This window comes from Diplotaxodon limnothrissa, linkage group LG4 (assembly GCF_057381915.1).
Source record: "Diplotaxodon limnothrissa isolate DT_005_m linkage group LG4, D_limnothrissa_male_GT1.1, whole genome shotgun sequence".
NCBI classification, from domain to species: domain Eukaryota; kingdom Metazoa; phylum Chordata; class Actinopteri; order Cichliformes; family Cichlidae; genus Diplotaxodon; species Diplotaxodon limnothrissa.
The window spans coordinates 3,059,113-3,084,101 of NC_140599.1; the positions used below are offsets into that span (position 1 = coordinate 3,059,113).

Sequence of the window (24,989 nt, forward strand, 5' to 3'; positions counted from 1 at the left end):
CAAGTGGCTCATGAGTGTCCAGTGTACATATATTGAATCCACTTCTGAAAGCCTCTGCACTTAGCAATAACAGGAGATATGCAAATAGAAACAGGGGAGGGGCTGCAGGTAAGCACTCTCTAAGTAAGCTTCTATGCAGCAGGCATTAGCATTAACACGCCTCTGGGGTAGTGTGGTTCTTTTGCATTGACAGAGGCATATTTATAAATACTCTACCGGTACCATACGGGCTACTCTTTAGAGTTCTTACATAACTCGCTGGTTATGTGGAGGAGGAAGAGAGCAGCATCCAAGTACTGCTCACTGCCCACACACACACACACACACACACACACACACACACACACAATGGAGAAAAAAGTGAAATAAAAAACGTGGAGGAGGGTGGAGAGGGAAAGAAAACATTAGATTTTGCAGTTGGAAGTCAGGGTCAAATTCTGCAGTGTGTGTGCTCTCTAATTGTCTTCATGACCGCAGCACATGCTGCATGTGTACGAGTGATTATCCCAAAGATCACAATGATTTTTGGCAACACAAGTTTTAACACAAACAGGCCTGATCTTATAGAGAAGCCTCGGATAGAAAGTAACAGTACAATTAGCCAAGTACTGAATTACAGCTTCCCTGTGCTTCTAATTTGTTCAAGTATTTCTCTGTTTCTGCTGCTTCCCATTTCAGCACCACTGTACTTTGGATGACAACACCATTGTTTGAAGGCTATATGTGCGGCTAACAGATGTTGTTAAAGACAAAACTACCCAGCAGCATATTAGTAATCAAAATAACTCCCACCTATAATATCAAATTGATGTACATGTTAATAAATCAAATGTTATGATCCATTAAACTTCATGCACTTAATTCTGCATAATTGAAGTGCATGTCAAAGCTAAAACATTTCAAAGTACAAGTACTACTTCTACTTAAAGGGTGTAAATACCCATTTCTGTACTTTGCAAAGCAGTTAGGCTGCTCAGTGCAAAGCCTATTTCATGTCCATCCATCCATCCATTCGCTTCCGCTTATCCTTTTCAGGGTCACGGGGGGCGCTGGAGCCTATCCCAGCTGTCATAGGGCGAGAGGCGGGGTACAACCTGGACAGGTCGCCAGTCTGTCGCAGGGCCAACACACAGGGACAGACAACCATTCGCACTCACATTCACTCGCACATTCACACCTAGTGGCAATTTGGATTATCCAGTTAACCTATCCCCACAAGCTGCATGTCTTTGGACGGTGAATTTCATGTCATATTTCATATATTTGTATGAGGAAAGAAGGAGCTGAAAAATTGTGCCCAGTGTTTTTGTTCACCACATTTACTTCTGATCAAAGAATCTGAATTCCCGTGCCACCCCAATGAAATCAATAAGTTCTAATCAATAAGTAATTTTTAATTAAATTAACAAGCTTCAGTGGTGTGGCACAGTTTTGGGTCGGTCAGCCTCAGAGCAAGACAGTCATGTAGGCGTGAATGTGAGCATAAAAAGTTGTCTTCTCTCTGTGTTGGCCGTCTATCCAGGGTGTAGCTGCCTCCTGACAGCTCGGACAGGCTCCGCCCCCCAATGCTGATTTGGATAAGCAGAAGAATATGAATGGATGGATGGATGAATGAATGGATGGATGGAAGGAAGATCCTGTAAGCTATGCTAAGCTAAACTAACTTGCTGGAGGTAGTAAAATCATATTTGTAGTATTTGAGCTAATGCTCATAATGACAACGGTTAGCAGATCTTTACAATCTTACTCCTGCTTTTAACATGTGAGCCATTGTTTAAAAAGCATCAATGTGAGACACTTATGGCTTTGTAGTAAAAATATAACTGCTTTGATGGCTTTTCTGAAATTCTTTCACCTGTGAGATATTTAAAAAACTATTTTCTTTATTAAAAGTAGAGGTAGGTTTGTGTGAATGTCTTCTAGCTATCCTTGTCATTTATTGGTCTGCTACTTGTCCCAAACGTTGGTCCCCTTTTGTTGGCATTCCTACAAAAATGTCGGGAAGTTCATCCAAGGTTAGCCTCAGCCTACTGAATTCACTAAATTAAGCAATATCTTCTTACTGTGTGTTTTTTTTAGAGAAATTATGTAAGATACTCAAGTGACTTGACAAACTCAGACTAGTGAAGCCCCACGTAGCACCAGATTATTGTCCAGATTTTTGCACTGAACAAGGACTGTGGGCTTTGTCTTTGATGAGATCTCCAATGAGCAGTAATGCCAAACATCAGCTGCATTTGTGGTTTTGGTGCTGATTAGAAATTTCTAGCATTTTAGCATTTGGTTAATATTACTCTTGGCATTAGCTGAAAGCATGTGTATGTATTTTCCTCTAAGTTTAAATAGTTGTTCATAAGATCACAAACACACGCCTATATCTTGATTTTATAAAAGTATATTTATACATATTATTAACATTAAAAAAACATCTGAATTAAAAGACTTGAGCAGTGTGTGACTTAGTTACCTATCGATATTTACACAACGATTAAAAATATTAATGGAAAAAAGATAAAGGTGAAAATGAAGCGATGGCCAAACATTCAGAGATTCTCATAGATGCTAATCTGAAGGTGCTGCTGAGCACCTGCTCAACTTGCCTGTTTTAGTCGTGATACATGGTCAGAGCTGCCATCCCCTCTGACCATGTATCATTCCATCATCATCACAGTTTTTCTTGCTAACGTACTAAACAAGTTATCAACAACTTTTTCACACTCCATCTTCTCTAAACCACACATAGCGGTTAGCAAGAGGAAACTTATTTATTATGATGATAAATCACAGAAGCTTGTTTGCCTGCTAATGTTAGCTGTGCTTACACACAAAGTGCAGACTGTAAGTCGTCTCAGAGCAGTGAAAGTAGAGACAGCAGCAACAAGCTGGTCTCCCATCAGTTTACCATGAAAGAGCAGTTGCTTATTCACAATGTGCAAACCACCAGAAAGAAGTGTCTAGCTTCTCAGCTTGATCAGCTCAAGTAACGGGAAATGGACGTGCGGGTAAAATGGAGACAACTTAAGTTTCCTATGAGCACAAAACAAGTGGAGCTTTCAGCAACAATAACTCACTCCAGTCACAAGATGGCAGAAAAGTAATCAGCTAGGAGCTTTATGACAGCTATGTCTATTTTTGGATTTGACAAGGTAAGCACTGATTGCCTTGCTTGCCCTGATGGAATGCCATTGGTATATGGAGCTATATGGGTGGGGGTTTAATTTCCTCAAAAAATGTTTTATGTAACACAGTATAGTGGGTTAAATGAACAAAGTGCTGATCCTAGTAGTGTTTATCCAATACCAATGCCAGGTTTATTAGTGATACTTGCCTTGCCTTGAGGCCTTAAACATCTATGTAAAAAAGAAGGTAAGTTTTAATACAAATCTGAAATTGTTTGTGTCGTGCAGCTTTGAATTCAGTCTAACTCTTAGGCTAGAATGCAGGTGTGTAGTCTGATAAGACTTCATCGCGCCAATAAGCAGAAAGGCGTGGCACACCTCCACTCTCTCTGTGTCTTCCTCAATAAATCTCTGCAGCCTCTGCCACAGAAACAGGGCCAGAGAGAGAGACGAGGAGGAGGCGGGAGAGCACCGCGCTCCTGGTCCGCCCACAACTTTCAGCACGAGCCATTTAGCAGTGCGAGCTGGCCCAGCTGTAGAGCGCGCGGGCACGTGCACGTGCCCCCCTTCACTACCTCTGCACACCCCTACCCACCCACCCACCCCACTCGGAGAAAATCATTACCAAATAGCGAGCGCACGCGGAGCTGTGGCTGCAGCCGCGTCACCGCTGGGCTGCGTTTACGACGTAAAGCACACGAGCGGCACATCCTCGGCAGATAAGAACAGGCGCGCACCCGCCTTCAAACGCACAACCATTTACGCGCAGTGTGTCTGAGCCTGCGAGGCTTCTCCGTTTGACTCCTTCCTCCCGGTGACCGTCGGTTAATCGTTTAATATCGAGGGCAGCTGCAGCGGGGGTGAGACCGAGGAGCCGGTGAGGCGAATCCTGGAACCCCCACCACTCATCCGCTCCGCCAAAATACGACGCACGCGACGCCGCCGCGCGGCTGCTGGGATCTCGAGCGGCCCGTTAGCCTCCGGTCCCGTCTCCATTCAACAGCGCTGCACGTAGCCGTGGGAGAACCCGAGAGCATCCCTCCATCCCACCCAGCCTATCCCCACCCCCCTCCCCTCTTTCTCTCCCCCCCTCTCTCTCTCGCTTTCAGCCCCTCTGGACCCGTGCTATGCCGGAGCTCTAGGGGAGAGAGGAGGGGGGGTCTCATCAAGCCAGGGACCTGGGGGGGGTGGGAGGAAGGAGGCTTTTCGTGGCCGGGGTGTAGACGTACCCTCCGCGTGGCGAGGCGCCTCTGTATCGGAGGATGCTGGAATAGAGCGGCCGAGCGCGGAAGATGGGAAAGGACCAGGAACTGCTGCAGGCGGTGAAGACCGAGGACCTGCTCACCGTGCAGAAGCTGCTGCAGAGGCCCCGGCCAGGGAAAGCAAGTAAGACAGTCGGTTCTCTCCCACTGCAGAGATGAGAACACAGCTGTGGATTTCTGTTGAAACCCTCCCCTATAGATGCCCGTGTTCAGCCATGGGCAAAAGCTTTCTCTCGCATAGGAGCTGTTCACCGCTGAGATGATGGTGATGTGTGAAGGCTGCATGTGTGAGTCTTCTGGGAGACAGGGGTTTGCATGCATCGGGGTGTATCCGAGAAGATTAGTGGTGTGACTGGAGAGTGGCAGCGCATCTTCAAACCCCTGTCTCTGTACACTGCAGCACAGAGAGAGGGAGGGAACACAGCGTGTGTGTGTTTGGATCTGTGTGTGACCCTGGCTCTCCAGTGACATGATACTGGTGGCCGTGTGATAGTTAAGGTTTCAACATCACAATCAGTGTGACACGACTCCCAGTGTTCTTCTTCTATCCTGCATACTGCGAGGCTCGCTTCACGACTGCTCCTCTAATGGTTTTTTTCTCCTTCGGGCAGTGTAGCACTACAACATCCAACAATGTTTCACTTGCACAGCCCACTCTAATGTGTGGGCAATACAGAGAGAAGCCAGAGAGAGCTGCAGATAGATCATTCTGTAGAGGCTGGCGGTGGCTTGCTGATACTTCCACTGATATATAACTGGCTGGTCCAGTTGTGAGCAGACAGCGAGGGGTAGCGTACAGGCCGAGCTGCAGGAGGTAGAATTTGCACAAAGGCATAACAAGTAATTCAGCTTTAACTCTTGTAATTATTTTTATAAAAGCTAGTTGACACCAAGCCTATTATCCAATTACTATAATTGTTCTGCTTGGGCAGGTACGCAGCAGCATCTGAACTGGTGCTTACACTGGAAACAGCAGGTGGGCCTCATTTGAATAAGAAGAGGCCATGCTAATGACAAATAATGGTCCACGTTTGAGCCCCTATTGCAAGTGATGACTTTATAAATTCACTTGTCAGTCTGTTTGTGTACTGAGTAACACTAGAGCTTTATTGTACTTCTTGACCTCTGTGTATTTAAAATGACTGGTGTTGGCTAACATAGCGGCTGAATATTCTCTTCTTGAAGACGCTGCACATCCACTCCTAAATATTGTGCTTACGGCCACTAGATTAGTTGGAACTACGTCTTAAAATAATATCTAATCGGCCAATTACATGACAGAAAGGAAATGCATTTGTAATATTTAAAATCCACATCCTCACATACAAGGTCTTCAATAATCAGGCCCCATCTTATCTTAAATACCTCATAGTACCATATCCCCCTATTAGAGCACTTCGCTCTCGCTCTGCAGGCCTACTTGTTGTTCCTAGAGTATTTAAAAGTAGAATGGGAGGCAGAGCCTTCAGCTTTCAGGCCCCTCTTCCGTGGAACCAGCTTCCAGGTTTGACTCGGGAGTCAAACACCCTCTCTATTTTTAAGATTAGGCTTAAAACTCTCATTTTTGCTAAAGCATATAGTTAGGGCTGGACAAGGTGACCCTGAATCCTCCCTTAGTTATGCTGCAATAGGCCTAGGCTACTGGGTGCTTCCCATGATGCACTGATGCACTTTCTTCCTGTTAAAGGGGAGTTTTTCCTTCCCACTGTCACCACATGCTTGCTTTTAGGGGATCGTCTGATTGTTGGGGTTTTCTCTGTAATATTGTACCTTACAATACAGAGTGGTTTGAGGGGACTGTTGTTGTGATGTAGCTCTATATAAATATAAACTGCATTGAATTCATAAGGTTGTAACTTCCCATACCCAATTCAGTCGTCTATTTCACTCTGTATGAGACCATAAACTACAAGAAGAGCATTATATTGTTAGTTATTCTAGCAACTGAAAACAGAAGCTCGTCAGGAGGGTGTTTACTGGGATTAAAATCAAATAAGAAGCAGGACCATTTTTACCTTGAGTTCAATACAACTGGATTTCTTCTGGGAACCAGTTCAGTTGACCCTACTGGGCATGAAAAAGATTGCAGGTTTAAGATGCTTATCCTTCATTTTCAGACCTGAAAGCTCTTGTCTGTCTTTTTGTCTTCTGTTTGTGGGTCAAGAGGACCTGCTGAAGTTCAAAGCACGAAAAGGGGAAGAAAAGTCGATTTAGGGGAGTTTGAACGTGTCGTAGCTCTCGGTGTCAGATGAGCTGATTTAACCTTTTTAGAAACTCGTGAGCTGTTGGGATTTTATGCACACAGAAAAAGGGATGGAGAAAGAAGATAGGTTTAAGTGAGAAGTGGTTCTCTGGGGGGAAAGGTCTCATTCGGTGACATAGCTTAGAGAAGCATGACCAGATGCATTTCTGAATGCACAACATGTTAAAGCTTTGAAACAGGAGCCCACATTGGAACCAATTGACTCAGCTAAAAACTGGTAACTACAGCTGCAGCTGGACAAAACTGGGCATAAAAAGATCTCATGAGTCTTGATTTCTGCTGCAATATCGATACTTTAACATGAACAGCGTAAAGGATGAGAACCTTTAACGCTGTTGATGGTTTCTTAGTGTGGGGGATATTGTCTTGGCACACTTTGGGCCACTTACTGCCAATTGAGCATCATTTTTAGCCAGTGCTGTTCATAATCATGTCCATTCCTTTTTATCTTTCCATGACTACAGTGTTCTCGGCCACTTTAACAGGAAAATGTGCCACATCACAAAGCTCACGTCATCAGTCTAGTTTCTCGACGATGACAATGAGCTCGTTGTACTAAAGTGGCCTCTGCGCTCACCAGATCAGGGTGGTGGTGTCATGGGAGAATCGCATCATGGAAGTGGTGCCCTGTGCGATGCTATCATATCAATAAGCACCAGAAACCCGGAGAAATGTTTCCAAGAAACTTGTTCAATCCATACCATGAAGAATCAAGGCCGTTCTTAAACCCAGCCCAGTACAAGCCAAGCAGAACTTCAAAGTAGTCGGTGGACCATTAAAGGTGTAATAAAAGTGGAGCAGCGGCGACCTTACCAGCCTAGAAGTGAGACAAACATCCCACCCATCCAACTCCTATGTGTGTTGAAGTTCTTTTATAAGTCGCAGGGTTCTGTGCCTCAGACGGCAGTGCTCACTCTGCAGGATTAAGCGAAGCATATGGCTTCATAACAGTGTGTAGCAATTAGCGGGGTTCACTGCATTGATGCAGGCGCTGGAACAAAAGTCTACAGCAGAGCAGGAAACCCCCTGGATTATAAACAGTCTGTCTACTGCAGAAAAAGACAGGCGTGACTATAAAAGAACTGGTAGGGTCCAGCACATAGAGGTTGTGCCCAAAATGAGTGTGTGTTTCTGTATGTGGAGCTCAGCAAAGTACATTATGTACAAGAGCACAAAACAACCTTTAGGCTACACTTAAGTGCTCTTCAGCTGGAAGCTGCTTTCTGACTACTGCTCAGTACATGAGATGCAGAGGACAGGTAAGGCCTCAAACTAATTTTTCATAGGCAGCAGACAGCCGCTGGCAGCATGCATAGATGTGCTCCAAATGGAGCCAGTCCTCGCCGGACTGCAGTGCATACAGATGGCGATTAAAGCGATTTAAAGCAGATACTGCAGGTGAAAGAGGCAGCGGCCTGACTGATGCTTGTTAGTGCACACAGTGGGTGACCTTTGTTTATTAATCTACACAGTCTATATGCTGCATACAGGGAAATAGACTGGGGAACTTGGCAACGTTACATTTACATTTTTGAATAGATTTTGTGATCCTGTATTTGACTTCCTTAGAACATGGTTAAATTTCTGTATTTCTGTTTATTTCGGTTCTATTTATGCTATTGATTATTTATTTAAAGGAAAATGCTTTGCTAAAGATTAAATGTTTAGAGACCCTTTTTGTGTTTTAAGATTTACTCAATAAATTTAATAAACTTGTGTTGAAAGTGAAATTGAGATTGTGGGACCTGGAAGCCCCGTAGTACAAAAATACAAAATGCATGCATCTTATTTGTGAGCAGATTTTTTGTTGCAAAATCAACACTTTAAATTTCAATCACTTAACAAAAAATCACATTTTTAAAGGAGAAAGCAGGATTAACTGAGTAATGTAACATAATATGAAGGCAGTTGATTACCTTCAGTCTTAAAATTGGTAAAAATACATAACTATAAACATTAGATACAAAACAGGCAAAATCATTTATATGAAAACGATTCTGTACTGCAAAGTGTGATTAGTTAGTTTTATGTAAATACTCACTGACACAGAAAAGTAACAGAGGACCTAAAATAAAAGATTTATTTTGTGTGAGCTACACTTAAATAACAAAAATAGCATCTGGGATGAGTCACAGCAACTGTGTGAAATGTGAGTGAGCTCACGCTACTTCATTTTTAATTCAGTGCACTTAATATGTCTTGCTTTAGGATAATTAGGCATACTTTAGTCAGACTTTCTGTAACACTGAAACTGTTTAATATGCCCTTTGAAATTTCATTTGTGGACATGCAAAGCAAAAATAAGCCACTTTATTATTTATCTTTTGCTGCGTGTGTTTTAAGGGAGTGCCTGCAAAAGTGTCTGCAGGACACTGATACTGACCTGTTTATTTCAGGGAAAAAACAAATAAAGAGGGCAGAAGCAGCAGGGCGGTAATGACAGAGTGCAGCTGAGTGTCCCAGACAGACAGCAGGGCAGTTTGACGCTAGGCTGATGTTCACACAGACCTGTTTGTCATCTTAGCATGCAGCACAAAGCTTACAGGAGACGTGTGTTGTCTGTGTGTGTGCAGCTGCCAGTGAAATGTGTGAGTGGTTTGTGGTGGTAACGAGTGGACGTGTGGCTGAGGTGTGCGTGTCCGTTTGTCTGTGGGTCTGAGGCTCTGCCCTAATGCACATCATTTACTCTCACTCAGGTCAGACACACAGTCCGCACAAATGCACGCATTTACCTCCATCACACACACACACACACACACACACACACACACACACACACACACACACACACACAGTTACATTAACACAAACATCTGGCACCATCTGGAGAGCTATCATCAGTTTGCTGTCACTCAACTTGCCTTCTGCACATAGGATTTGACTGGGTCATAGCAGTGTGTGTGTGTGTGTGTGTGTGTGTGTGTGTGTGTGTGTGTGTGTGTGTGTGTTCAGTGAAATGATAAAGACGCCATGTCCGACAGACTGACACGTTCTTCCACAGCTATCTTCCTCCTTCACTTTCTTTCTTTGCAGCCATGAGAGATGCTGACACTCCCAGACATTTCTAGATACCAGTCTCTCTCTCTCTCTCTCTCTCTCTCTCTCTCTCTCTCTCTCTCTCTCTCTCTCTCTCTCTCTCTCTCTCTCTCTCTCTCTCTCTCTCTTTTTCTCTCCCCCTCTCTTCCTCACGCCCTCCCCCGCCAATCTTTTCTGTGTTGACGTGCGAGGCGGCCTAGCAGGAGCAGAGCAGATGATTGCATCCACACCAGTGCACATTCACAAAGGAGCAGCAGAGAGGAAGCTCCACACGCTGTCAGCCGGAGTCTCTCAGACTGGCTAACGATGCTCTGTCTGCATCCGTATGCTTCAGAGGAGCGACGTGACGTGAAGAAGCAGCTAGCGTTTGCACTTCACAGTGCAACTTGACAGCTACGCCAAATATTTTTAATTTAGCGTAACAGCTGTTGCACCTCCAGGTATACGACTCTCTGTGCATATTGTGCAATACAATTAAACAGGTACCTAATATATGTTTCCTGCATTGTATTTCAGCTCGACGACTCTAGCCCCTCAGTTCATTCACTGTCAGCATGGCGCTTCTCTTCCTGTTACCCAGCATTCTCTGATTGGCTGCCCCTCACAAAATAAAGGCATTTGAACATGACATTCAAATATTCTGCTTGTGAAGGGCAGCCAATCAGAAGAAAGCTAAAGGGGAAAGCTAAGACAGCTTGTGTGGATGAACTGAGAGGCTCAAAGAAAGATACGTAAGGATTATTTCAAACTGTCAATCATGCAAAGCCAAGAGTCCAAGAGTCAAAGAAACGAGCATAACAGCCCTCTCGCGCTTTTTTAAGGTAGATAAAAACACTAAAAACAACAAAGTGTAAATGACATAAAATGAAAGTGTGCGTCGGGGGTGTTGCTCTTATTTCACCCTGAAAATATTATTAAAATGTGGGCGGCTATGTGTTTTCACCACTTCGTAAATATTCGGCGAGTCTGCGCGGATAATGTACTCAAGCAGATATTTCCCCGTCAATCAAGCGCACCTAAAGGCCTTTACTTGGAATATATTACTGCAGCAACACTCACGAGAAGAAGCAAACATGCTCGGGCGGCGTTATTGATCCTGAGAGTGATCTTGAAAATTGAAGCACAGCATATTAGAAATGATAATACGGAGCGAGGGGAAGATTGGCCGGCGCTGTTCCCTGCATTTTCTTCCAAAACATCATCACTCACTTCTCCTGCTACTGCTGACTGCCTCCATGATTGAATTACAGAGCAGATGGGGGGAGAGGTGGGTGAATATTTTTTGCTTGGAGGAAAAGGGGGATAGGCAGAGGAGTTAGTAAGAGAAAAGGAAAGAGGAGGGGAAGATGCTTCTTGATGTGTGAGTGGGACAGATGGAGGGGGAGTGATGAAAGACTGAAAATGATGAAAAAGAGAACAAGGGAACGAGGTGATGAAACGCAGGGGTAGCTGAACGCTGTCATTTTCCACCTCCCGTTTATTCTGATCGCAGACTGCTCGGCTCACGTCGGGTCCCTCTGTCTCTTCTCCCTCTCACACAGACACACACATGCAGCAAAAATAACATCCACACAGTTTAATGGGTCAGCGGCAGGTTCAGGCAGAAGTGGAGAGCACAGCAGAGGTGAGAGGATGGAAGGAAAGAGAAGGGAAAGGAAAGGAGTAAAAATTATAGGAAAGGAAGTGAAAGAAGAAAACTGGAATGGAAAGGAAAGTGAAACAGAGCTTATTAAAAAGGAAGAGAGAAGAGGAGACAAGATTGAAATAAAATAATATACACTGAGGAAAGAAAGTGAAAGAGAAGGAAGGAAGAGAAAGAAATAAAGTGCAAAGTTGAGGAAGGAAATGAAGGGAAAAAAGGAAAAGAAACAATACCATGGAGGAAGTAGTGAAACAATGTGAAAGGAAAGATTAAAAAAACTTAAAGGAGGGGGAATTAAATGAATATATGTTATAAAAAAGTGAAAGGAAAGAGAAAAATAAATGAAAAATTAGACAGAAAGAAAAGGGTGAGAATGAATAGAGAAGAGAAGAGTAGGAAGTACACGTCAAAGGAAGTATAAATTAATTAATAACAAATGACAAATCTGAGAAAGGACAAGAAAGAAAAGGAAAGGGTTACACCAGCACAGTACAGAGAAGGAAAAACATTAGATGGAAGGATGAGAAAGAAAACTGAACGAATAACAAAAAGGACGGCGCCACAGAAAAATAAGGAAAAGGAAATGAAGCAAACTGTTTTACAGGAAAGGAAGGGAAACAGAAGGGCAGCTGGGCGAAGAGAACAAAAATGAAACCGGAGAGGTGGATGAGAAATAAAAAAAGAAGGCATTTGTTACATCAAGTGTGAGCAGATGATCAGGTGATAGCAAATCTATCCTGTTCTATTCTATTGCACCGTTTACCAGGATGAGAGAGGAAGGCTCGAGTAAATATAATGGCCACCCACAAAATGAGAAGGGCAGCAGGGTGGGACTCTCACTCATTCAGCACCGATTAAAGGGGTGGCATTAACCACACACACACACACACACACACACACACACTTCTTCCCCCCACCGTTATACGACTGACACAGAGAGGTACCGTCTCTATTGGAATTTACATCATCTGTGTGTGTGTGTGTGTGTGTGTGTGTGTGTGAGCTTTAATTGTGAAAAAAGGGGACAACAGTTAACTACAGAGTCACATGCATGCAGCATAATGCGATAGAAAAAAATGCTCTGCAGTCATGAGCTGATTCTCAAAGGCATGAGGGGGAAAGATTCAGAATCAGAAGAGAAAGCTGAGCCATGTCACTGGAGATTTGTTATGTAAGTAAGTAGCTGTACTTGCAAAGATGTGTTTTCTCAGCAGCTGCTATAGAGCGAGACTGTCCCTCTACATCGCCTGGCAGGACTTTTTTTTCCCACTCACACCCCGAATTCATAACACAGTGTTCTTACTGCTTCAAACTGATGTTTGAGCAGTTAATAAAGGCAGGAAATGATGCTTTTTTTCAGACCCTGCTCCTAAAGTTAAACTAACATGGTTGGGACAAGGTTTGACTGTACTCTACACGAGAGCCTTCTAGAAATGTTCCACCCTGCAGCCGCAGTGAATGCAGTTAGCATCGCCTTGGGACTTTTGAATGAATACTGGTGCTCTCCTGCTATGCGAGCTGCCACTAAAAACAGGGCTGTGACACAGTGTGGGTGCAGGCTCAGGGGTTGGGAAAATGTGTTGGTTACTGACACACCCTTAGGTCTTTGATATGTGTGAGAAATGTTGTGGAGTCAACTGGTTGCGTGACACTGCGTAGCCTGCTTTTTCCCTTTAGCCTTTTTTTGGCAGAGGTCAGTTTGACCCCTTTTGCTATGCCTGGCCTGTTTTCTTATTAGTTTATGGTAATAAAACTGGCAAAATGAACATTTAAGTTCTCAGTTATTTTGGCACAGTAGGTTTTTAATTTCAGCCAAAGGCAAGAGACACAAAATTTCTCATTTTTTGTAGCTAGCTAGTAAAGCTAATGTTAGCTTCACAAGTTAAAATGCTGCTTTTGTCAGCTCCTTCTAAAATAAAAAAAATGAATATACTTTACACAACTTTAGTTACAATAAAGTAATAAAAAGAGGGCTATGGCTCTCTACATCCTCTAGCAGACCATTACATGGGGAAACCTTTTGAATACAAGCGCGCTGATCCACGCAGGTGTGCACACGGGTGTTCACTGTTCATAGACATAAACTACACCTTTATTGGCTGCTATTTCCAAGCACATTGTGCGCTGTCGGTCCTGCTTGCTACACAACAACATTCAATATTTAGTATTTACTGCTGTTTACACTTAGCTAGATTAACGTGATGGCAAGGGCGTGATGATCCATTTGGTAAAGTAAATCCATTGGGTTGTTGGTCTTCAGACAACAATTCTGACGGCTAAAGAACCAAATGGGACAAGCAAAAAAAGAAAAAGGAAAAAACAAAACAACAAAGAAACAGCTTTGTTCTCATATTGCAGTTTTACTTGGCTGCTACTTGTGCTCCATAAATATAAATAGGAAAAATAAAAGGCCAGGCTGTTTCTTGTAAAATGAGCTGCTCTAAACTTGATATGTGTGCTGAGTTAGACACTAAAAGGCTGTGTTCACACTATGGTTTAACTTTTAAATGGGGAATTTGGAACATTGTTATTAATCTGGAAGTCAATTCTGGTTCAGTATGAAACTTGTGACAAGGACTTAGTCACTGTCAGCGATCTTGCTTTATGTAGTTTGAAAGGAGCTATATTTGTATGTTCACATTTTTAGTGAAAGAGCAGCATTATTAGCTTTTCAAGAAATATTTCTTACATAATTGGAGGATTTTGCAGAAAAACACTTTTGAGTTTCTCAATATTTGTTTAAAATTTCAAAATTTGAATGTTGCTCAGGAGATTCATATGTGCAGAAATCTGTGCCATCAGAAACTGAATTTGAATAAGTTAAATTTGAATTGCTCAGATTGAATCTGAATTGAAATTCAATTTATTGGTTTGAAAATGATCTTCGCTAAATTGAAATTGAATTTTATAGTTTGAAAATTAATTAACTTGCTTTGAAACTGTATTTTATCCTTTAAAAATTTAGCTCTCGAATAATTTCAGATTCACTTCTCACCATTCAGTTTCAGTTCTACAGTTCAGTTTTTTGGGACTTACATCCGGTTCCGGTTCAAGAGTAATCGAGCGCAGATTAATAGAACTACGTTTTACTAGCGGACCGAAAGTGTTACTGACGGGAATCTACAGCGTCTTGAGCTGAAACGGTGTCCAAACCTTTGTGTTTTAGCTTTATTTATGTCTTACACAGCATCCCAACTCTTTAGCTAACTTAATAACTTTAGCTAAAGTGAATAGTTAGTCTAATTCATTAGTGCAGCATTACTGGATCACATCAGTTCGAGAGCTACATTTTTAAAGGATAAAATACGGTTTCAAAGCAAATGAATTCATTTTCAAACTATAAAATTCAATTTCAATTTAGCGAAGATCATTTTCAAACCAATAAATTGAATTTCAAATTAGGCTAATTCATATTCAGTTTGTAAAAGCATTTATTCAAGTTACAATTCAGATTCAATCCGAGCAATTCAAATTCAGTTTCTGATGGCACAGATTTCTGCCCATAGATTCAGTTTTGCAGAAGCATTGTAAAGCTATGATGCGTCTAATTCTGCTACTGGTTCCAGGCTGTTTCCCCCAAACCGTTGACGTGGCAGATGATTTTGTGAAACGATTAGCTTTTAGAAGAACTGCGTGGTCTCTGGAAATGGAAAGGTAGCTATTCATTAATGCTACTATTTGCTGGAAAGCCAGCATCTGCTGCAACAAAATATCTACTCCATGGCTTCCTTAATGTGTGTGTATATGTGTTTGTGTCCTTGTGCATAAGGAAAGCTCTCAGAGACCAGAAGGGCCTGTCCAGCAGGGACAGATGTTGATGTGTGTGTGTATGTGTGTCCAAACATAGCCGTACATGTGCAGCGACTGAACAGATGGTTGGTGTTGGACTGCTGTCCACACATCTGCAAAATATTCCACATAATGTACCTGACCTCCAGCACGACCTGGTTGAAAAAAATGTAAATAATAATAGATGGTAATGATTTGAAAATCATTAAAAGCCTATATTTGGTTGAGAACACAGTTAACATATGAAAGAGTAGAGTGCTGATTTGAAGCGATGCGAGCGACGTGTTTCAAAAAAGTTGCGACAGGGGCGACAAAAGACTGAAAAGGTGTGTAGTGCTTTAAAATAGGTAATGAGGTTAATTAGCAGCGTGAATGGGCTTGTAAGAGCATCCTGGAGAGACTGACTCTTTCAGGTATAGAACTAATGAGCGTTGCACTGCTCTGTGAAAGACTGCACGGCTGTTCAATACTTCAGTATTTTAAGAATAGCATTGCTGTGATTAAAAGGGCAAATAATTTGTCTACAAAACCTTTAATTTACCATCTACAGCACATCATATTATCAAAAGATTCAAAGAAATACTCAAAGTATGAGGCTGAACAACAGGAAATTATATCTCAGCCGGTGCACGAGCGTCCAGTGTTAGTAAACAGTTGATGCTGAAGCTGGCGATGAAACCTCCCCCCCGTCCTTTCACTTAACTTATAAATATTTCAGTTACTCCTTGTGTAGTCTCTTTGGCTTTGAGGAAGCCTCTCCCATTGATATGGAGTCAGATATCTGGGTCAGGTTCATTTTCCAGGAAGCTTGAACTTTTCCAAAATATGTGCATAGACGGTTAGAGGTGATCAGCGAACTTGTGACTTTCACATCACCTGAATTCAATCCTCCAAGCAGATGTGGAAACTGGAGTGATATGAATTAGGGGGAAAATAGAGATTAGGGCGGGAAAAGAAGATGAAAAATGACGAGAGAGAGAGAGGATGGAAAGTTGTGTCACAAGAGTGTCACAGACCTGGTCTTTGCACACGCGCACACACACACACACACACACACACACACACACACACAGACAGTGGGATGATCCACAAATCACTCACACAGTGTTTATTCTTGCGCTACGTTTTCCAATCTCATCAAGTTCCTGGAATAATTTCTTCCACTGCAGCTATTTAATTTTCCACATACCTGCAATCCAGTCTTCATCTTTCTGTCTTCCATTAGTAATGAAAATCTGTACCACATGTGTGTGAAAGAGGCCATCTAAGCAGATCTGGGATCAGGCGTACTAAAAACTAAATTGTGTGCGTATTATTAAAGGCCCTGTCTACATTTGTATGCTGATACTCATTGCGCCGATGGGATGAATTCCCAAAACAGTCCATCAGATTAAGGTTCTGTACCTAAATAGAATAGTACATTAATTAATCTCCTTAGCAACACCTCTTCTCCTTCTTAAATTACATTCAAAAGTCTGAAATGGTAAAACTGAGAGCTTATTAGCATGGCGATAACAATATTAAGCTCAAAGCATCACTACCTAGCCAGGTGCTTCAAAAGGCTAATAACTCTTTCCTGTCATCTTTAGCATTCTAACATGCTTTAGGTGCTGCAGATAAATAAAACAAAATAAAACCAGCACCATTACCAAAATGAACATTCATAACACACGGGAAAAGACCTAGACCGAGTTAACGATAAAAATGATTTAAAAAAAAAAGGCTAAAAAACGATAAAAACCCCCGAGCCTCAACTCGTGGCCCGGTACCAGATGACTCACAGACCGGTACCGGTCCTAGGCCCGGGGGTTGGGGACCACTGATCCACACAATATCGATAGTATAGTATTTATAGGCCACGCCTAGGGCTAGCGCCACCTGCTAGCATGATTGCAGACTTCTAGTTAAATTTCAATGTCAATTCAAATGTGAAAGTTTTAATTTTCTAAATCTAGACCCATGTCTGTGTCCTACATGGGATATGTTTTTATATTTTAGATGAGCAGAATCAACTTTCTGGGCTTTCCAACAATAAAATAATTCTCTTTATTATTTGTAGCTCTAAGGCTACAGTCTTCATTCTTGTGCTGAATTCTGCCTGCAGACAAAGTGACACATACTTTGGTCTGGTTTTGTTTGCATGTATTAGTGTTTCTAATAAAACCTGGAGGCTCTGTGTCTTACACTATCTATCTGTATTTTTTTTTTTTTGCCTTCTACATCTGTTTCCTTCTTACTGTTCCCCTGACCTCTCTCCATCCCCCAAATCCTGCCCTATGAATCAGTCTGGCTGGCAGTGTGTTGCTGTCAAGGAGCCTGTGAGGGTGATTCGTCACGTCAAACTGGGCCAGGATCTGGTCGGCCTGGGCCGACAACAGGAAAAGAAGAGATTCTGGAAGATTCCACAAAAGCAACAGCTGCTCTTTGCCTTCCAACGTTTATATTGTAACTATTTTCAATTTTAAGCCATGTGATATCAGATGCTGGATTGAGAATACCACATGTACCTTACGTGGTACTGTTCATGGTACTGTAGAGGAAGAATCCTGCTTACTTAGCTAATCTTTTTAGCTTAATTCAAAAAACTCACTGATCAACTTGATAAACTGCCGTTGAATTGGTTATATTTACTTAGGGTCTGCTGGCTGTGGTGTCAGGGACGGTCTTGTCACATGGTTGGATGGATCAAACTCCACCTAGATGAACTTGGCTGTAGATGGCGATGAGGTGAATGGCCACTCTTACATCAGAAACCTGACTTATGTTGCTACACTAAGCTCATAGAAGCAGAGCAGAACAAGGACTAACACTCTACATCAGCGCTCCCCGACCTTTTTTGCACCACCGACCGGTTTAATGTCAGACAATATTTTCACGGACCGGCCTTTAAGGTGTCGCGGAGAAATACAACAAAATAAAATGATACGACCGAGACAAAAACTGTGGTATTTTGTAAATATAACAATAAACGCAAATTCACTGTGTAATTGAGTAACTTTATAAGCAGCGTCCAACATTGAGAGTAACATCCTCCTCTCTGCCCCTTAATGCTCTCTGGTTGCCATGGTGATGTATAAATATTTCTTTCAAAATAAGACACAACTACAACACGGGAAAGACCCAGAGAAACCGAGTTAACGATAAAGACCTTGAAAACCATAAATTTCACACCCGAGCCTCAACTCTCGCCCGGTACCAAGCGACTCATGGACCGGTACCGGTCCGTGGCCCGGGGGTTGGGGACCGTTGCTCTATATGGAAGAAACTAGCTTCAGTACAGGATGCAGAACGCATGTGAATGACTATCAAGTTCAGCCTTTCTCAGCTTTAAAGTAACCAGCAATGGGGTGAATGATATCACAGACTGACCACAGAGGGTTAACAGTACTGCATTTTCATGAATAAATACATAACAACCTACGTTACTTCCATTTAGTGCTAATGAACATCTCTTAGCATTCTAACACGCTAAATTAAGTTGAAGGACATTATTTTGTTATGGCTGGAGACCGCTAAGTTCAAGTCCACAATGAAAGCATAGCTGCTTCTTTCATCAGGAGGCCATTTTTGTGTCTGTTGTGAGTCCCCTGCTGTCGCTTCGCTCTCGTTTTAGTGGTAAATCTTGTCTTTTTGTAGGCGTTCTGAAAGACTGTGCCCTGAAGCCTTGGGTGTCTGGGTTTGTGCCCAGTAGGCCCATTCAGTATTCTAGTCATGTACAGTGTAATCATACAACATATTCTATTTCACACTCAGTTTCAAACAAATGAGACAAAAAAAACAATAAAAATAATGAGTTATGTGAGGCTTTGGTCACTTTGCGCACTGTTAAAGCTTAAATTGACATTCTGTTACGTGAGGAGACATAAGCTTAATGTGCAGTGCATGCGCGTGTGTTTTAGTATCACACCAACATCCGTGTTCGGTTAACTGGTGTGCTTTGATCCCTCTGCTGCAGTAGGTGTGTGTTACTCCAGTTTAATCAGAGGATTGCTTTGCAGCACATCAGCCAATGGAGAGGAAGTAGTAGCGCCATGAGCCAATGGGCACCGTTGTTGGTACGTTCATGCTGGCGGGCTGGTTGTATCCAGCTGTCCAACACATGCAGAACATGTGGTTTAGCTCTGCACGCTTGTTTGTGTGTGCGTGTGTGTATCCACATACTGTACACGTGTGTGTTTGTGTGGAGCTGGTGCCAAATCCACCGTGGCACCGCCTGGTTCTGCTCTTAGTGTTTGCTCAATCTTTTTCCATCTCTCCCCTCCCTCTCGTCCCATCTTATCGTCCCTCGCTTTCCTGCCCCGTCTCTCCCTGTTCCCAGAGCTATCACCGTGGCAACAGGCACGCAGTGCCAGCCAGGAAATATCTGGATCACAAGCAGTTATTCCAGTTCATCACTGCGGGGTCCAGCCAGACACTTTAGTCCTTGGACCTGTCTGGGTTTTATGTTGTGTGTGTGTGTGTGTGGGACTCTTAAAATCAGACAATACAGATTAGCCAGCAGATCTACTGACCTACTGTCTATTTTAGATCCATCACCCCTTTTTTCTTTACTTCCTTTCTCATTCCCTTCATCATTTCTTTTACCATTTATCCCCTTTTTCGTCTCCTCCATCCTATCTCATTATCATGGCCCTCCATCCTTTTCATCTCTGCGGTATCCATTCTTTTATCCCTCCCTCCTCTTCTGTCCTGATATGTCCGCATGTCTGCCCTCCTTCCCTCTTCTTTGCCTCTCCATCGCACCCTTTCCCTTGTCTTCTTCCCTCCATCCCTACCCCGTCTCTCATTCATCAGATCCTCTCTCATCCCTTGAGGGAGAAGAAATTCCCCTTCGCAGGCTTCTCAGGATTCACTCTTGATCTCGAGACTTTTGTTGTTGTCGGTATCATCTCTTCTCCCACGTCTTTCTTCTCACCCCCACCCACATGCCCTCATCCTGGGCCCCCTCTGTATGCTACAGTGGTTGCAAAGCTGGGTGCCAACACAGATCGGGGTGGGGGATGGTGCAGTCTGGGTTCAGTTTATTGCAGGTCTAGATCAAAGCTTTTAGCTCTGTTCAGTCATTGTTTCATTACTAAGTTCCTTAAGCTTCCTTTGCATGCACAGAAATATGAATTGTGCTGATACTGGACTGATTTATAGAATGTATATGAGAATATTTCCTTTTCATGGTTTCCTTTTGGCTACTGCTCTAGTTTGGTTTACAGAGCGTTGTGGAACAGTAAACATCAATAAAAAAGATAAATAGAACCCTGTGGGAACTATGGGAGAACCGTTTTCTAAAGCCTGCTGGTAGCCTCACCTTTGGTAACAGGCATTGATTATTAACCACAACTGTGACGGCTAAATAGAAAAGCTGAAGCTTTTATTGTGTCCTCCACTTTACTTACCTCACCCCAAACTGACGCAAACACATTGTTTTTAATAAACCGTGTGTAATAATTGTCCTAATCAATTATTATTGAGATATTTTCCCTAATAACTCATTCTTTTTTGGATTAATGGTGTAATATGGAGAACACTGATACCAGATGGAGAAAAGAGGAAATTAGACAGGAGAGCTGCTGTGGTGGGCTAACGCAGCGTGACTAGATAGCGTTAGCTTGCTGTCTAGTTGTAGCGCTGAATGGTTTTTATCCATGTGCAGTTAACCCTCTGAGGCCTGAACCCCTGACCCTAACCCTGGGTTTTACAGACTGGCAAAAAGTGCTTTATTGGAAAGTTTCTGTAAGTTAGAGTGACAATAGCAGGGACAACAGTAGGATAGGGTTATGCTAATCATGATTCTACCAAGAGGCTAAAACTATCTACAGTGCTACAGCCCATCCAAGATGTTTATGCATCAGTTTTACTGAGTGACACTCTTGTAGTATTTAGCCTGTCACAGCACTGATTAGCAGACACGTGTCTGTGTGTTGTATCTGTGTAGTTTATGAAAAGATTACTATCGGAGCTTGCTTATGTTAAGTCGTAACTTTGCACTTCAGCCTGTTTTCCAAATATGGCCACTGCAAAGATGAAAATCCACCCGTTTTCTTCACTGCTTATCCAGTTCAGCATTCCGGGTGGGCTGGAATGTATCCCAGCTGACACTTAAAGCTATTTTTGTTCACTTTTAAGTCACATACCTTTAATACACTCTTGGAAATATGCAAGTTTTAAATTGCCATACAGCTATTATTTTCATATCATCTGTCACCAACAATTTTATTTCTGTTGAAGAAAACTTATCGTCTGAAATGTTAAACAATAATGTTTTATTCAGTGAATCTGGCAAAGCAGCTCAGTGTAGAATTGGACTATCGACCCAAGACAGACAGTAGCTGCCGACACAGGTACAATAAGGCTGTTGTTCTCCGTGTAACTCTACCACACGGACACACACACCCATCACATTAGTCCTCACAGGCTCTCTTTCTTTTTCTCTAGCTCTCGTTCACACACACTCTCACACACACGCTGTGTTTAATGAAGTGCATCTAATTTCTAAACTAATAAAATCACATCGTCTCACTGACTGCAGAAAAAACCAACAAAAAACTCGGGCAACTTTGTTATGACAAACCACACGCAGACGCACACTCGCTCAATGAATTAGTCCAAGGCTTTCTATTGGTTAGCGCATGTGAATAGGCGAGATACAAAGAGACATTTAATAGGTTGGTAATTTCAGAGAGGGGAAGAGGAAAAGAGAGAATGCGGTTGTGTGCCTGGTTTCAAAGATCTCAGTGTGGTCTTTAAATGAAAGTCATATCAGTTTAAAAGCCTGCTGCCATAAGTTTCGCTGCTCTTAAAACTCCATTAAGAACGTCTGTCATTCTGGCTTTCCCGACCCTCAAAGTCTCACTCTGTAGTTACATACATGCTCACTTGAGGCCACCAGGACCTATCGAGGACAGAGACAGGCCATGCAATGTCAAGCTAAACATACAACAAATATAAAAAAGTTTTCTTATTCAATAGCTTCTCATTTTGTAACAGCTGTAAAGGGCTGAATTTTCATCATAACTTAGATTTAATTTGTTAAAGCATAAAGTACTGGTACGGCTGCCTTGTGTGCCAACAGAGGATGCTGTAGCTACTAGCTGTCTGTTGTAGCATAGATAATATGCCTTTCTACGTGAAGAAGTTGTATTGAGTAAAATTTAGGCTTTTTAGAAGTCAGTTACTTAGCCCTGATGTCTTCTGTACAGTTTCTGAATTGAGCTTGCTAACCAAGGGAACATGAGCTGATAACCTACAACTCTTTATTCAAATGTTGTTCTTCCTGGCATGAAATAAACAGCAACAGCTAAATGTTGTTGTCCTAAACCAGCCAGCGTCTTCCAAAAAGTAATAGTTAGTATAGTAGCATCCAGCATGTACAGAACAACTTTAACATTCTCCAGGGGAAATATCTGGTTCTTTAGCCGTTGAATGCTACATTCAAAAGCCTGCAATAAACTGTTTGCAGTACAGTGTAGTGTACATCGCCCTGCGGGTCTGAAAATCATAGCTACATGAGCTACTTGTTTTCCTTTTAAATATTTATACACATATAACTCAGTGGTTCCCAAACTTTTTTTGTTTTACAAGAAAATTCGCCCCTACTACCTCTTCTAAATAACAGAAAAACAAACCATATTTATGCTGTAATTATTTTACGTATAGTTGTTTTCTTGCCAACAAGGAGGCCTAATGGATTTACTTTACCAAGTGGATCATCACGGCATTGCTATATTGGTCCATTTGATCGACCTTTGTTGTTATTATTTATTTTATTTTATTTTCAGTTGTTACAGACGGGACAGACATGACTGAGGGATAGGAAAGGGAGAAAGAAAGAGGAAGGAAAAGAAAAACAGAAGGGAAGAGGGACAGTGAGAAAGGAAACTTAAAAAGAGAAAGAAGAGGAAAAAAACTCCTGGATCACCTGTTGAGAGAGAAAAAGAAGAGAAAACAAGCAAAAAACAAAACAGAGCAACGTACTAAACACAACACCATCACGTTAATCTAGCGTAAACAGCAGTAAATACTAAATATTGAATGTTGTGGTGCAGCAAGCAGGACCAACAGCGCACAATGTGCTTGGAAATAGCACCAATAGAGGTGTAGTTTATGTCTATGAACAGTGAACACCCGTGTGCACACCTGTGTGGATCAGCACGCTTGTATTCAAAAGGTTTCTTCATGTAATGGTCTGCTAGAGGATGTAGAGAGCCATAGCCCCGCCCCCCAGGGCATGAAGCAGGCATGGAGGAGATCCAGGCTCCAGACATCCAGAGGCCCCAGAGTGCGAGAGCCCAAGGAGGACCACCGGAGGGGCATTGTGCCACCCTCCTGGGAAGAGCTGAGGAGAGCCCCAGATGAGGGGTCACCCAGCAGAAGCCCTCTGCTGGGTGTAGTAGCAGAAGCCAGAGTGATGTTTTGTAAAGCCAGATATGCTTCATCATATTTTCTAGTCTTTGGCTTGGAAGGAAGTTGGTTTGGAAGCATATCTGGCGATGCTTCATTGTCTTCTTTGCGTTTGTGTGGGAGCCCTGTCAAAATCCTGTCCTCTGTGCGACCCCCAGGGAAAAAAAACCCCTCAGGTCGGCAGCACTTTTTCAAATTCTTCATTCTGTATTTAGGAGTGGAACAAAATTCCCTCGTGGCTGCAAACATTTCTCGAGAGCAGAATGTAACGTCACATTTGCAGGGGGATGATGACCTTGGATTCATAATAAATGTTTGTTAAAAACATCAGGATGTTAATAATCGCTGTGCAAAGTTTCATTCAGGTTGGCCCACCAGTTAAGGGACATGTATACATACGTCCACTACAACCATTAAGGTAAGGCGGACCACCAGGGGGCTCCACTCACACCCCGCGAGAAGAGAAGTGGGAGGAGTGATGTTTCTAAGTTTTAGTGAAATCTGACAAGCTCTCGTGTCAGCCTTACATACCTCCTTAAAAAATTAAACCACATATTTAAAAATAACATCCTTTGTTAAAACTATTGTAAATCAGTGACATGGCACATCGACCTCGTCTTCAAAATATCGTTATTCTTTGTTGACGGGACTAAAACTGGATGCTTGCCGAGTAGCCCACAGCTAGTCACATTACGTTACCTTAGTCCTTTATCCCTTTAAACTCTGAACCTGAAAACTGACAGAACATTCTAAAGAAATAAAAAAACAAAGTTAAATATTAATTTGCATATATATGTTTTAATTTGTATCATATTTACTATATCAATCAATTTATTGCTTAAAAAGTTTTGTGCAATTTCTTTCAGAAAAAAAGAGATTGATGATGTAAAAACATCAAAAACTGTCAACCGTGATGCATTTGGTGTTACAGGTTAAAAATTATTATCCAGTTTAAGCAATGGAGCAGAGTTGATTTCACAGCGGCAACCCCAGCTGTTTCCAACAAATGGTAAGGTGTGTTTCAGGATAACCATGCAGAGAGCTTCCACAAGTTGCGGCAGTTGACATCTTTCATGTGTGTTTGTGGGCATCCGTCTTCTTCTTGCATGTAGGGATGCCAATTGAATGTGTGGGCTGAAATCAGGCAGCATCACATTTTCAACATTTTGGTTTTTTAAGTCGGTTCTGGTCAAATCTCTAACTGTTAATAGTGATAATAGCTTCTTTAATAAACAGAATACATTTACATTTGGTGATAAGAAAGAAATTTGTTGTCTAAAAATTGCGAGTTTCTCAGCTATATTTATGTTTTTGAGTGCTTCTTTTATTCTTTTATTATCTGTACTATAACAGCTCTCACTTTGAAGGTGAAACACCAGCCTTTGCTTGTTTTTCCTTCTTTTTAACGATCTTACTCTATGTGTAACTCTCTGAGGGCAAATCTATAGTAGTGAATTAAAGGGGCGGCTGCTGACACTGCATTA

The 24,989-nt window shown here is 42.3% G+C and overlaps 1 protein-coding gene across 1 annotated transcript in view; it reads left to right on the forward strand.

Annotated features, from left to right (window-relative positions):
- Positions 1-4,318: 4,318 nt before the first annotated feature.
- Positions 4,319-24,989, forward strand: part of caskin1 (CASK interacting protein 1) — a 107,184-nt gene continuing 86,513 nt past the window's right edge. The window contains exon 1 of the mRNA XM_085351956.1: positions 4,319-4,505. Coding sequence (XP_085208082.1) covers positions 4,412-4,505 — 94 coding nt within the window. The 5' untranslated portion in view covers positions 4,319-4,411. The remainder of the gene's footprint in view (positions 4,506-24,989) is intronic.